The following is a 15,010-nucleotide window of genomic DNA, read 5'->3' as shown; positions in this document are numbered from 1 at the left end:
CACCTCCTTCGCCTCCAGAGGTGTCAAATAGACTTTTCTATAGACCAAGTAACAGGGATTGTCTCTCATGTACATCTGAACAACTAGGACTGATTCAAAATGTCTAAACAACATCTCCTTTGAACACCCTAGTACCTGTTTTTTTGTTTATTTTACTTCTGTGCCCTTCTCACTACATGCCACACCAACAACTGATCCAAAAACCCTCCCTTTCCATTCTCTATTTCATCCCATGAAAAGCCTTTTAAAGCCCTTGTCAGCATCATCACTGGTTCCATCCAGATGGAGCTGAGAAAGTAGCAATCCCCAGCACAAAGGCAGGGAGTATGTTTTAAGTAACAGCCATAATAATGCAAAATAAGACATTGTTCCATATTCATGAAGCCTGATTTAACAGCATCATTATTTCTGCCTCTTCTCTCCCTGGACCTCACGTTAATGAGCTGTGCTGGATTTGTGTTGGATCTCTGAATTACAGCCCATACAAACAAGGCGAGGAGGACTACTCGCTCCTCAGAACCAGCACCATAATTTAACAGCGCAACTACTGCTATGCTGAGATATTGCTTTGATGCACTAAGTCAAATGTCCTCTCCCTGGCCACAGTGCATGCTATTTGTTGATCTCTTCTCCCAAGTAGCAAGTAATAGGACAAGAGGAAATGGCCTCAAGTTGTGCTGGGGAGGTTTAGATTGGATATTAGGAAAAAATTCTTCATGGAAAGGGTTGTTAGGCACTGGAACAGGCTGCCCAGGGAAGTGGTGGAGTCACCATCCCTGGAGGTGTTTAAAAGGTGTTTAGACGAGGTTCTTAGGGACATGGTTTAGTGACAGTGTTAGGTTATGTTTGGACTCGATGATCCTGAGAGTCTCTTCCAATTGAAATGATTCTATGATTCTATTTGTGCCAGAGGTGGCCAGCTGTGCCTAAGGAAGAAAGTGAGTGCTCTGCCATCTGCACTGGCCATTTTGAGGACAGTGGCTGAAGTTCTTGAATTTCAGGAGACCACAGCTCACGCTCAGAGCTTTTGACAGATCTCTTTGCTGGAGTCTTACAAACAGTGTGCAAGCGTTAATGCACACTAATCAGCGAAGGAAGGATTTGCACATCCTCTCCAAGCTCCAGGTGATTTCATGAGATGCCCAGGAATGCAATATCCCAACTCACCATGGTCAGGCAGGACACATTTCTGTCACTAACAGTCTGTCAGCTGAGTGTAGCTGACATCAAACAGCTGTTCCTGCCCTCTGACACTGAGCTGGTCTCAGGTTCACAGGGCACAGGCAAACTGACAGATGCAAAGCTTGCTTGGGACTCTCCATCCATCCCTGTCAGAGTCACAGAAAGGCTGAGACCAGCCTATGTCCAGAAAGTAGATGTCAGAGTTGGGGAGCACAAACCAGAGGTCCTGCAGGCTCTGGGTAAGATTCGAGGCTGTGGCAGCATTTGATGTGCATATGGCTGATCAACGCTCACCTTGCCCAGTTCTGGGCAAGGCAACATGGAAGAAAAGTGACATGCTGGTGCAAGCACTGCCTCCAGGTAGGCTGTATGTGCATATAAGAGGGAGGCAGGGAAATAGCAAAGCTGTCAGCCACACAGCTCCAGGCAGCAAACTCCCATGATGTGCCCCAAAATGGAGCCCTGGCTGTGGCAGCCTTCATGGGCTCCCATTCCCACTCCTGTCAGCAGACAGAGGTTAACAGTCTGCAGACATTGTTATGCAGGAGATGAATCTCATTTATTTGTAACCTGTGGCAATTCCTTTTGTTCTTGGCTCAGAAAACCTGCTGGCGGAGTCTGCCGAGCAGCACGGGGACCATTAAAAACAAAGAGTCGCTTTCAATTCCCTTTGAAGTCCAATTTGCTGCAGTAAAACTGCAGGAGAATTAACCAGCTGGGCTGCTTAATTTCACAGAAATCAAGAAAAGAGGAAAGCGTCAGCCTGACCCTGCTGGAGCAGGTGACGATAACCCAGCGCTGAGCTGGTCCTGTGGCTCTGCGGACCAAAGCTGCTGCTCTAGAGCCACACAACAGCAGCAGGACAGAGGAGGAGCAGGGGAAACCTCCTTCTCATTACGGCTGCAGACCAAGAACGCATCCCATCCTGCAAGGGCCAAGCTGCTGACACACAGCTCGGGAGAAGCACAGCTCCTTGCCCGAGGCTACAATTTGCCCAAAGGCAAATCCTGCCAGAGAAGCCAAAGTGAGCCAGATGAGGAACAGCACACAAACTGGGAAGAGAAGATTCCCCTGGCCCGACGTGACCTCACCCACCAATTCCCCTCTAGGTCTGTAGTTCTTTGGTCTATAAATATTTAAGGGACTGATTTCCATGCGCCTCAGCACCCTTTGGGCGAAGCTGCTCAGGATTCTGGGGACAGCCAAGGCTACAGAGGCTGCTAAAGCACGAGCACAAAAGAGAAAGAAAAGACCTCTCCAAAAAAGGAGAGAATTAAAAATTTTTCTTTAAATGTTTTCACTTCTATGTACAATACTACCTACAGGGCAAGTAAGCCAGATAATATTTCATGTTAAATACACTTGTGTTATTCAACACAAACACTGCTCACACCGCAATGCCAGCTTCACTTTCACTGCCAGTTTCTAATGTAATTTGCCCAGGACACATTTTCCATGACCCCTTTGAGCTTTCAGTGTCAGGGTCCACTGTTAACTAGGTATAAATAGGCATCTATAACTAAAAAACAGGAAAACCCCCCTAGATATATGTGTTATGTGGTTCAGGTTCAGAGCTTAGGTAAGTACCTAAGAAATTGGTGTAAATTCACCCATATGACTGTTTTCTGGTCTGGCTAAAACCTGAAAATATGTCTTTCTCACTCAAGTAATGGGGCTGGCCTGAAAAGAAGAATAGTTTCCCTGTGCTTGGGCTGGCAGGGGGGAGTGGACATGAAGAGAAATTTGGTTTTCTAACTCTTCAAAGGTAAAGACACAACAGGGAGGAAGAGCTGTATGAGATCACTTTCTTCATCATGAGCACAAGATAAGTTTATAAAGGGAATATTCCAGCATTCGCTACAGTCTCATCCTGAGAGAAATTCAGGCAGCGGTGTGAGATGCTCAAGACATGTTCAGAGTTCTTACTACGTAGAGAATATTTTTTTTCTGACATTAGCTATAGTTCACTTTCTTAATCTCATTATTTTTCTTCTTTCTATATAAAATGAAGTAACCACTGTTCGGCACCTTGGGCTCACGTCAGATCAATAAACATAATTTATACGGTATCAACAATAGCCCATCAACAGTTGGCAACATCAAAAGAGTTCTGTTTCCATTACGCAAAGATGACACAAGGGATGCAGACTGCTTTGTGTTACATTAGAGAGGTGAATAATTCAAACAACTACAATGCCTTTCTTTCTGATCATGGAATACCCCAGGGCTGGAAGCGATTTCTTGGCATTTACTTATTGTTTGAAACTATTCAATACATGTAGGGGCTTTGTGGGTGGGTTTGTTTTTGTGGGTGTGGTTTTGGGTTTGTTTGTTTGTTTGTTTTTTCCCATGGACAGGTTGAAATCAGGTCCTTGCAAGTATTTGCTACGTGATAGTTACCAGTCAGTTAGCGCAGGTCAAAGCAAGAGGCACCAAACTGATTCTGTTCGCAACTGGAGGCACACTCAAGTACTGCCAGTATAAATAGCAGTGTAAAATTTATTTATTGGGAAAGCACTGGAGGTATTTGCTTTCCATAAATGTCGGCACCAGCGGAGCCCATTAGCGGGTAGGTGCTGAGAGCGCATCCTGGCAAACCAGGCCAGAGTCACACAGGAATGAATTATTTGTAAGAACTCCCGAGCATCTGCCCCACTCTGGACTGTATCGAATCTATTTTTAAAGTCACTTAGAATGATAAATAAATAAAACAGTGTCTGGATTAAAAACTACATAGTGCCTCAACACCTACACGTAGTTTGTTTTAATGATCTCATGGCAGGGCTGGCCAAGGCACTGGCTGTATGCAGAGCTACAAGAAACTAGAGCATCCCCGGCCACAAAACTTCTGCATGAAGTATTTGTAATCCCAGCAGCCATGTACATGAATGTGAGGTGCTCCAGGCCCTGGACAGGGTGCTGTGTTCCCCTCCTGCAGGGGTAATGGCTGTTGAGCAGACAAGGAGGCAGAGGGCTGTGGGGACCCTCTGTGTCCCCTCTTACCTGTGGTGTTTGTGAGCTGGAAGGTGATGGATTTGTCAGGGATGCTGCACACATTGCGGACGGACACCTGGCACGTGTAGCTGGCGTAATCCTGGGGCCGCAGGTTCTTCAGCTTCAGGACTTTGGTTTCACCCTGGGAGTTGTGGAAAAAAAGGAAGGAAAAAAAAGACACAGGTGTACAAAAGCACATCTCATCATTGCAAGTCCATAATCTGCCAGCAGCTCCCATCAAAACCTCAAGGAACTGTGCAGACTCTAAGCCCCCCTAGCTATATATAAAGGTGACATAAAATGTTTGCAGAGGTAACTCTACCTCCAGGATTTCTCAAAACACCCAGCAACTGACTGACATTTAACCTGAAAGCACTGCCAAACAGGTCTAGGCATAATTTTTCATCAACTGTCATCAGAGTCATCTTGCTGAACTTGAAAAATCTCAAATGTCCCAGAACAGACCCCGAGATCTCACACTGAGAGGTTGGTAGGAATCCAAGGGATGTCACTGAGGTCTCAACATTGCAAAACCAACGTAAATCAGAGAAGATTAATATGGCTTAAATATGCCAAGTTCAACAGTTACGCTGTAAAAATTTGCAGTACAAGGGGAAAAAAGATAATTCAGATAACTACTCAAAGAACTCCCCAAAACTTTCTGATCTCTGTTCTCCAAATTTTAATCTCATTTATGCTGGTGTAAATCCAGAGTGACTGTACAGACTTTGATAGCCTTTTCTCATACTATGGTAATAAACAAATGACAAAATCATTCCATGGCACTCCATTAGTTACTGGCTTGTTATAGAAACAGAATCAAGTTGCTAAATTAGCAATAGATGCGTTCCGTAGATTTTTATTTATGGAATGCAGAAAGCTCTGAGATGCATCCTGTGGTTTGCACACCCTGCAACTCATATGTCTTTCACGACAGCTTATTGCTGTTGTTCTCCTTGTGTTTCCCTAAATCTCTTTTGGAGAAACTATTCCATAATTGCCTGCAAATGTGAGAAGGTGTCAGCACAACAAATCCTCTTGAGGACATCCTCAAGGGACTGGACGATAAGCTCAGGCATGCTAATATACAGAGAACAAGAATCTGAACTGAGTAAATGAGAAATATAAATACCTAGGAGACCAATAACCTTATGAAAATCCTGTCCCCTGAGATTTGTTGCTATGCCACACAAATGATGGCATTTACAATGTGCACGTCAACTACTTACAGAGTCATATGTATCCTGTTTATTGATTAGTAAATGTTGGGTAAATGTGTATAAATCTTCAGTGTAAATAAGTTTTAGAAAGGTTAAACAGTAAAGTCTTAACCTCCTTTTTAATGTAAAAGCCTACCCAAACCTGACACTGATACCAGTTCATCTCTAAAACAATATTATGAACCTCTGCAAAGGGTGCTTTGTTAAATGTAGTGCACTCGAGCTCCAGCAAGTTTTTCCCCTCTCAATAGTGTTGAAGAGGTGTGTTTTTGTTAACTTCAGTTCTTACCAACCCAAATGCACAGGTTTATGCTGGTGTGCAGAAGAGGACCATAAGGGCATACCTGTGTGAGCACAGCAGTCCTAACACCCTCTCTCAGAGCTTGGAATGACCCATCATGTTGGGAACATTGCCTGACGGGAGCTGCAGGATGCTGGATCATTCACACGTTACTGCTGCAACACGGTGACTTTTTGCCAGATGCTGAAGAAAATATCCCAAGTCTTAAGACATCCTCTCATTAAGCAATGTCTCCTGTTAATTACACTGAGCTTAGTGAAAGCTGGAAGAGCCCATGGTGGCTTTCTCTAAGGCCAGGAATGTTCTAGTTGGATGCCACATAGCACTGGACTAGACAAAGCTCTCTTCAGGGCCAAACAGCAGCACTGACTGACAGTATTTCGTCAAATCTGCCGCTAACCTGCAGCTCTTGTCTCTCTCCTCGTCCCCCTGAACGTTTCCATTTGGCTGCCCATTTCCACGACCTACAGAGATGGCGTTTTTCAATAAAATATGAACACGACTACATTAACTGAAAGGTTGCCTGGGGCATCGCTCAGAAATCAAACTCGGCCAGCGTGTGCTCAGGGCCCAGCTTTGGGAGTGTGGGAAGGCGCGTGGGATGAAACAGGTGCCCTCGGGAGCTGCCATTTCAGCCCCCCCTTCCCACCCATCGCTGCCTCCTGCTGCCTGATGGCCTTGCTGGGAGTGCTGGGGCTGCTTAGTGTCTGAAGGATGTTCAGAGCCAGAGCTCAGCTTAGGATAACATGCCCAAGAGTGCATTGGATAAAGAAAGATTCCCTTCAGTCTCTCACTGCATTGGCAGGCTAATTACTGTGAAGAAAGTGGTGTTCAGAAGGGTAATGTGGTTGTGCAGGGGCAGGTCCAATGTAGGCAAGCAGGAGAAGCAGATAGGATGTGGACACCTTGTCACAGGACGACAATCAGAAAGTGCCCAGCCAGCTGGGGATCTCTCTGTTGCTTGTGGCCATTAGGAAAGGCTCTTCATCATTTGCCTCATGGATCCCACAGCAATGCCTGCCATTCACTCGCACTGCTAAACAGCAAGCACTTCCCCTGATATATGGAGCTTAGGCACTCAACTGAAGAAATAAATAGTAATGGGAGATAGGGACTAAATCTTGGGATTGTTTGCCTGGGTTTTAGTCTGAGCCATCCAACAGCCCATGTAACATCACTAGGGAAGCTGTGATCTGCTCTCAGGGACAGTGCCAAAAATGGGAAGGTAATTCCAGGGTGTCACACTCCCTCCTGCTGCTCTGCTCCTCTTGTACCCTGGGAACCCCCGTAAAGAAGTAGGCTCTACCAGCACTTTTGGAGATGGTGCTCCTTGCAGTGCCCCCCACACTCTCCCCAGCATTGTAATCCATGCAGAGAAGGAAACACCATCTACTACAGAGTGCCCTGCATCAGCAAGAGACTCAACACAAGCTGGTGGAGGTTTGCTTTTTTTCACCTGTGTGTAGAGGGGTTCATAGATGTCCACACCATTGTCCTGACTGTGGGAAAGTGTCTCAGCTCCCCGTTTCCAGATGAAGCGAGCTGGTGGGTTGGAGTTGACAGTGCAGCGGAGGAAGACAGTCTTCTCCTGGTAAAAGCTGCCACGTACATCGCTGATGGTCTGGTGAACGGTGAGAACAGGTTCATCTAGATCTGGAAGGAAGGTAAGGAGGGCCGCAGCAGTTGTTAGTGAAGCTTGATCTACACACACAGCCTGCAGAACAGATATGATGCTCCAGGTGCCATAGGGAAGAGGGGAAGTTCCCACATGTTTAGCTGATGATGACTGCTGAATTAAGAGCTTATCTGAGGGCAGGTAACACAAACAATAGCTAAAGGGAACAGAGAGAAGAAGCCAAAACTCTCCCGCTAACCACACAACCTTCAGAGAATAGAAACCACACGCTGGTTTACAGATCCCCATGTAGTCCTCAAGCATATCGCCTGCTTGCCACATGCCTCTCAGACCAGTGGGATGCCTCACCTTCCCCAGTGGCACCCCAGACCCCAAATCACTGCTCCCTACTTTAGCGAGAGGTCAGAAGAACCCTAGGAAACTCCGCTCCATCATAATCTCTTCTGCTCCCATTTTCCACTTCCCAAACCCCTCCTGAAATCACAGGGCTAAGCCCATGGCTGTGAGATGCTCACACAAAGGACATGACAAACCTTCAAGTCAAGGGGTGAGAACAGAAATCAGGACAAGATCAAGGAGCTGAGACTGAGAGTCATCTCCTAGAAAGGAACAAATCTTGTGGGGTGCCATGGGAACACAAGATGCAAAATACTGTGAAAGGTTCGTACACTTTCTCTTCCTTTTAAAATATCCTCTATTTTTTTCCAATATTTTCTTCAAGGTCTGTACTGACTTTGCCAGCAAATTCTACTCACTACATCCCTATCACCCACCTCTAAACTGATCAGATTCTTCTCTGTTTTCTCCCCTTGCAGAAAATGCTCCTTTCAATTCCTTCACAACACCTGCACCAGACAAGCAGCTGTCACAATTGGATCAATCACTATCACGCACTTCTCTTGCAAGGACACAAGCAATAGCCCTGCAGAGATCATACATTCTTCATCCACCCAGGGTACATTGCTCCCCAAGGGCTACCCTCCTGCTAAAAAGGGATCATATTCTTGGGCTTTTGCACCAGACATCTATGTTTGGACATCAAGGAAGTATAAGGAAAGCCTCAGAGGGGGCGGATCTTTCTCCTCCCAGAAACACTTTGAGGCTGATTTGGGTTAAGGATCCCATTTGACAAGATAGGACCAATTGGCCCCCTAAAACTGAAATCTGTCCCTGTGCCCTTAGGCATGTCTTATAAGACATCTGTTGAGCTCAGCTGAAGAAATTCTCCATTCTCAGGAGCTTTATGACCCCACACTCAACTGTGGAAACTGATGCACACACAGCCAGTATCTCCTTGTGCTTCCAGCACTGTCTTCTGCACATGTTAGCAGAGAGCAAGAGGACACATGCTCATCACCCCCTGCTCTCCTATGCTACTGAATTTTCATGATATTTTATTTGAGAGATCTGTAAGTTTGGAAAACTGACTCCCAGAAATGAAGGGAGAAGCAGGGCTGAGTTTCTGCTAAAGTGTCATCCAAATAACATAAGTTCTCTGCTGAATCACAAGTGTCAACTTGTGGATTTGCATATTTTAATGAGCTGTATGCTTGGTAGACAGGAACTGTAATGGGACCTGAGATTTGTCAGCTTGACCATACCACAGCTCAGAGATATAAGTAGAGCCATTAGCAGAACACTGACATGGAAAAAAAACCAAAAACCAACCAAACAAACAAAAAAACACCCCAGCACACACAGAAAACAAAAAAAACCAAACCACCAAGCAAAAAAAAAATCTAAACACACACAAAAAAAACCCAAAACAAACCCAAACAAACAAAAATGGAAAAACAAACAATCCCCCCCAAAAAAGAAAAAACAACACAAAACAAACAAACAAAACCACCACCAACAACAACAAGGAAACAAAACAAGATGAGGCTGTAGACAAACAGACATAGGTAGAGAAGAAAAGGCTCCCCTCCATACAGTGCTCTCTTTGCGTGATTGGAAGGTGACTTAATTTTACACCAAATTCTCTCGGACCAGGACCTTGGGCACAGCCTCTCCTCTTCCCTCCTTCTTTGTCCTTAACCCTCCTTTAATTTTTTTATACTTTACACGAGTAACTCTGTGGCTACCATCCTTTGGAGGCTCCATTTCTCATCAGGATGCATGGCAAAACACTTCCCTTGATGATCAAAGAAGATACCTCATTCAGGTCTCCTGGCTCCCAGGTACTCCCCACTCACAAAACACCTTTCTTTTGGTTGCTGAATCTTTCAGCCTTCTTTTGTAGCAGTCAGCTCTAAGTCTAGCCCTCCTAAGAAAAGCTAAAATAAGACCCACGATGATATGTATGTCCTTGATGTACGAGTAACACCACTGATGTCAGTGAGCTGCACAAATGACAAATCTGGCCCAAGGCTGCTCAAGAAGATGATCACAAGGGATGTTTCATCCACAGTATAAGGTTACAAACATCCATTCTTTCTTTTTCTTTACTTTCCCCCTCTCACACATGGAAATACTCAAAACAGCAGCTGCCTCTCTGCCAGTATCTAACCAATACTTTAAAGCCTCACTTGATGTCTACTTGGGGCAAAGGAATAACTCGTTACACAGGTTTAATATCCTCTTGGCACCAATGGTGGTCTCTGCACAATCTTTCTGTCTAATACTGAAAGTATGAGTGAGGACTAGCACTAGTTGTCAAGGACACCAAGGTTCACATGAGGGTGATTACTTACCTCTAACTACAAATTGGGATTTGGGGAAACAAGGGTTTTTTGTTTTCAAAACCTGGTTCATTCAGCTGAAGGTTGCCTGGGTGAGCGTTCAATAAAAAACATGGCTTCTCCTATGTGTTCCCTTGTACCTACTGCAAATACTAGCAGAAAATAGTCCCTCCTCCCCAAAAAACAAGCGAGCAGATCAGAGGCGCAATACCAAGTCCATCTGCAGAGTAGATGTTAGTATGAGAAAGCCCTTGGCCACCCCATTAGCCCCATAGTTCTACAGGCCACAGCTGCATGAGGGACCCTGGGACACTACATCACTCTAGCTCCAGCCTGCACCCGAGAAGTAAAGGGAGTGCCCTTAGGGCATAACGAGATTCATGCCACAGTCTTCTTCCTAGAGACACAGGCCCTGGCAAGGTGTCATATTGAGGCTTGGAAAAGCAAGTCCCCTTTGCAATGGAAAGTTTTCATATGTGCCCACCAGATGTAGGAGAAGACATGGGCAGAGAAGACAAGCAGATCTACATGGTTGTCAGGACTCCAAACAAAGCTATGAAATGCCCATGAAGAAATGCTCATACTATCCAAAGTGGCTGCTGATGAAGCAATCTATTTTTCCAGCGTAGATGTCAAGGAAGGAACAGAGGTGGGAGCTGTTCCAACCCAATAGTAAAACTGCAGATTATGAACCTGCCAAAGCCTAAGGATGTTCAAGTCTACAGCATACTTTCTGAGGGTCACATAATTGCAGGGCTGGACAGTAGGACTAAGAGGAAGCAGTCAGGAAGGAGTTGCTGGCAGCAAAGTTCTGCTCAGACTCCAGGCAGGTACTTGGGTTTTGAAGCCTGGAAGTTGCTCCGCTGACAAATAACCACAGTGCACCTCAAAAGACCGTCTTGCTAGAAGGAGTGTGGGAACAGGTGATGACAGGCTTGGGAAGAGTTCCAGCTGCTTCATCACACTTTACATCTTTTTAGCATCAACTTCTTTCTGGCTAGGCCTTCTCAGAAGATATGAGTGAGGAGAGGAATTTGGTGTTACTCAAGCTGGAGAAAACTGGAATAGTGAATAGCCAAGGACAATGAGCAGAACTGTAATCTTTCCAAAGAGAGCAAATCTCTTCCAAAGTTGCCTAGACCTTAAATCTTGGATTCCTTCCATATGGGGGCTGTGAGATAAGTTTAACTTCCCTGCCTTTTGGCTACAGCAGCCCAAGAATAAACAACATTAACCAGCATGAGAAACTTTCAAAACTTGGGGCCCAAGGTGGAGAACTGCTAACAGCATCTCCAGGACACAAGAAGGATGGGCACGGTAACCAGCCAGAGAAATGTTGAGTCACCGAAACCACAGGGTCCTCCAGATTTCTTTACATTCACCCCTTAACAGTTCAGCCTCCTCAGGTACACCCCAGGCTCTTTTGCTCTCTTTTCACCATGCTACAGAGGTAGCAATGCTGGGAGCAGGGCACTGGTTTCAGGAATGCCCCAAGCATCTGAGACACTACTAATTTCAAGAAGCACTGATCTGCTTCAAGCATTGTCAGCTTCAAAATGAAGACAAAGGAAGCCAAAGCCATCTACAGTTCTACATCCCAGACAAGTGCTAGGGACCCCTGGCAGTGATAGATATCATGGCACATAGATAAGAATGGATGGATCTAATCTCCTAGGGGAAATGGACGCACGGCCACCACACCAGTCCCTTCGCTCCAGAATCAGGTGCGTGTGGTCCTAGGGCGATGCAGCTCCCCACCGGCCCCGCAGCAAGGCAGAGACATGCAGTAGAACTGTGGGAAGGTCTGGGTTGCCGCTAAACGACTTACACTGCACATCTACTCGAATGGACTTGATGGCAGGGACCCCAACCCCATTTTCTGCTTTACAGTAATAGCGGCCCCCCTGCAGCCTTTGGATCTTCTCAATCCGAAGGGTCTCGTTAAGCACTGACGTCTCTTGGAATTTGTCCGACGCGCTGCCAGCAGTTTTGGTCCATCTCACCTGCATGAGAAAAAAAACAAGAGAAATGCAATGAATGACACAAACTAGAGATCCCAAGGGACAGCAGTGCTTCCTTTGCTCCTCTTCCCCCTCCTCGCTAGTCACTATCAAAAATGGGCCCTACAGCACCAGCAGACCTTACCAAAGTTCAACAATTGATCTCAGTATGTGTCAGTAGACCAGCTGCTAATTCTCATCCATCCCCAGTCCCCACACTCAAGTGTCCAGGATAACCCCCTTGGTTCACCCAGACACACATTGCATGTTTACTGCTCCTGCTCTGGTCCTGTAAACCCAGCAGCTTGGTTAGTTTTATACCACTATCTGCACAGCACAGGAATTTCACTATTAAGCCTCAGGACCCCATGTGGCTGATATGCCACAAAACTACAGCAGACATCAGCTCACAGCTACAGAGCTTTTATTGCAGTCAACACACTTTCATCTTTCTCTGGACAGCAACGCTGTTTCTGTTGTTTGCTTTTCCAAGTAAGAGTGAGAAAATGCAATTGCTATCTGTCTCTTGCCCCTTTCCCACAGGGAACCTCTGTGTATGTTATTTTTATAAGTTATCCTTTTGCAGCACACAAGCTTTTGCTTTGATTTTAAAGACAGAGAAAAAGAAAAGAAAAAAATCCCTTCAGATTTCAAGCTATCTTGCATTTTTTGCCCTTATGCTACATGTCTTAAAATCCTGGCTTACGGAGACAAGAGAGCTGCATGATATTTCATGGTGAATGGTGGCAAGACTACAGTAGTCCCAAAGACTGAATGGTTATTCTTATGTCTGGAATGAGGTGCAGTCCTAGCAGTGGCAGTACAAGCTTCCCCCTTGTTTTCTACAGTCCAAATGATGAAGGAGAGAGATGGCGTTTTTGAGCCCACTGCTTTCCTATATCTGCCACCTCCCTTCTAAAGGTTGGTGACTGGTGGTCTCCCACACTAGCACCCATTTAGAGACTGGGACTGAGGTCCAGTAAGATCAGCCAACAGAAAGAAGATCAACTTTCATTCAACATTGGCCACAGACAAGATGGACCAGAGACCTTAACCACTCCACCAGACTTTGCCTAAAGCTCACTGCCATGACTTGATTGATGTTGATGCTCTAGAAAGAGCGGAGGTATCTACATCTCAGAGCACTAAGCTGAACAGATTGTCAGAGCTAATGACCATGGATTTATTTAGCCTTTGTAGGCTTATGTGGAATTGTCCGAGGGCCCCAAGACTCTCAGGGTCTCCTGTTGCAAGGGCACTTCAGCCAGCTCTTTAATCTTTTCAATTTCAATCTCCTTTAATAATTTGGCCACATCTTCATGCTTTAATGACTGACTGATAGAAGGGAAAAGAGAAGATTAAACAAAGGTTAGGGTAAGAGCTTAGCTGGGAAAGAAATCCATCCGTGTGGAGGGAGGGCAGAGATAGGATGCATGCCACATTTTATGTGCGGGGGTTCCAGCCTTCCCGGTTTCGCCTGGTTCCACGCTCTGGTGTCCCCTGTGCATGTCTGGGCAATGATAAGCCACGGTGTTTTGCACCAGCATGCTGTCTGCATCAGACTCTGCTCCAGCAATTTCTCTGGCTAGCCAGGCTCAAATCCCTGCAACCTGCCAGCCCTTTCCCGCACATTCAACATCCTTAGGCAGGGCCAGCCCTACCATCTTCCCAATTTCTGACGTACACAGCTATTATCTGCCCATATCTGTCACAAGCCTAGGCTGGTCATTTTTGCTGGCTTGGCTCAGATAATTTCATTTCTATTGCTCCCAGGATATGCTGTGATGGATAAACCACTTCAAATCGTGCTGGCTGAATCTCTCTCCCTTCTCCTTTGTCATCATCTCATAGCCAAGTAGCTCCTCACAAAGCAGTCCACAGAAGTGTCGATTGGTGCGTGTAGATGCATGGTTTCTCAGCACAAATTTCTCTGGCAGGATTGCAGAAGGGAGCTAAGAAGGCACATGCAGCATACTTGGCTCCCTTGACTGTATTCTGGCACATCCAGTTCATAGTGTGCACCAGCTTTCACCCCTAGAAGACTCTGTCCCAGAGCAGGCAGACCCACACTGTGGTCCAGCACCTCTGTAGACACATCCACACTAACATCAAACCAGCCTGCTTATGTATCTGAAGGGTGAGGAGGTGGCTGCATGGGGTTTGAGGCGATGCAATCCTCTAGAGACCCTGGGGCAGGACAACAGCAATTAGCCAAACTCAGCTCTGTACCTCTCCAATGAACTGTGACTTTGACCGTAGTGTGGATATAACCAGCACTGCAAGTCTGAATCTGCCTCTGGTTGGGGGCCATAAAGCAATGAGCAGCAGGTTTTGCATGGGGCTCAGTGGAGTGCACCACAAATAACTTCCCAAATTCCTCCAAGCAGGGTCCCCTTGGCTGTACGTTCAGAAAAGCTGAGACTGAGGGACCATGAAGGACCAACTCCTATGGCCAGCACAGCCTTTTCAGGCTGTTCCTGCTTTGTAGCAAGAGGGTTAAAGACATGAGGGTAGTTTGTGCAAAGGATTCAGTTTAGGCTTTCAGTTTTGGGGGGGATTTCACACACTGAAGACCACTAGAAAGTCTGTGTAGGCTCCTGCAAAGCTTTTTGGACTGTTTTCCATGAAAGCAAGGCTAGATGATTCATAGCTTAACAAGCTAGTGCTTGGACTATGGGGCATCCCTCCCTGACTTCAACATGTAGGAGAAAGCTAGGCACCCCACTGCCCACAATTCTCTTCTACATGGACACTACAAAGAAATGCCATGGAGAACACAGGTGAGAGGCAAAACCAATAGCTTACCTGTGGCCGGGGGTGTCCTGTGACCAGACACTGCAGGACCAGTGTGTCCCCCTCCCGAATTGTGTAAACGCGTTCACTGATGTTGTCTTCCTTCACCACGCATGCCTGCCCGGCATGGATGATTTGGGCCTGAGCAGGAGCTGTGGAGAGCAGAGAAAAGGAAAGGTAAAGAGGGAAATGAGCAGCACCCC

General features: G+C 46.1%; 1 protein-coding gene across 2 annotated transcripts in view; it reads right to left on the bottom strand.

Moving 5' to 3' along the window:
• Positions 1-15,010, bottom strand: part of MDGA1 (MAM domain containing glycosylphosphatidylinositol anchor 1) — a 143,284-nt gene that overhangs the window by 80,645 nt on the left and 47,629 nt on the right. For both annotated transcript variants that reach the window (XM_082048129.1, XM_082048128.1), the window contains 4 exons: positions 14,820-14,959; positions 11,843-12,017; positions 7,154-7,350; positions 4,186-4,318 (listed from right to left, as the gene is read on the bottom strand). In XM_082048129.1, the coding sequence (XP_081904255.1) occupies positions 4,186-4,318; positions 7,154-7,350; positions 11,843-12,017; positions 14,820-14,959 (645 nt within the window). The remainder of the gene's footprint in view (positions 1-4,185; positions 4,319-7,153; positions 7,351-11,842; positions 12,018-14,819; positions 14,960-15,010) is intronic.

Source organism: Streptopelia decaocto, assembly GCF_964273445.1.
Source record: "Streptopelia decaocto genome assembly, chromosome: 3".
NCBI classification, from domain to species: Eukaryota; Metazoa; Chordata; class Aves; order Columbiformes; family Columbidae; genus Streptopelia; species Streptopelia decaocto.
Note: the sequence above shows the minus strand (reverse complement) of the source record. Positions and strands in the feature narration are given on the sequence as shown.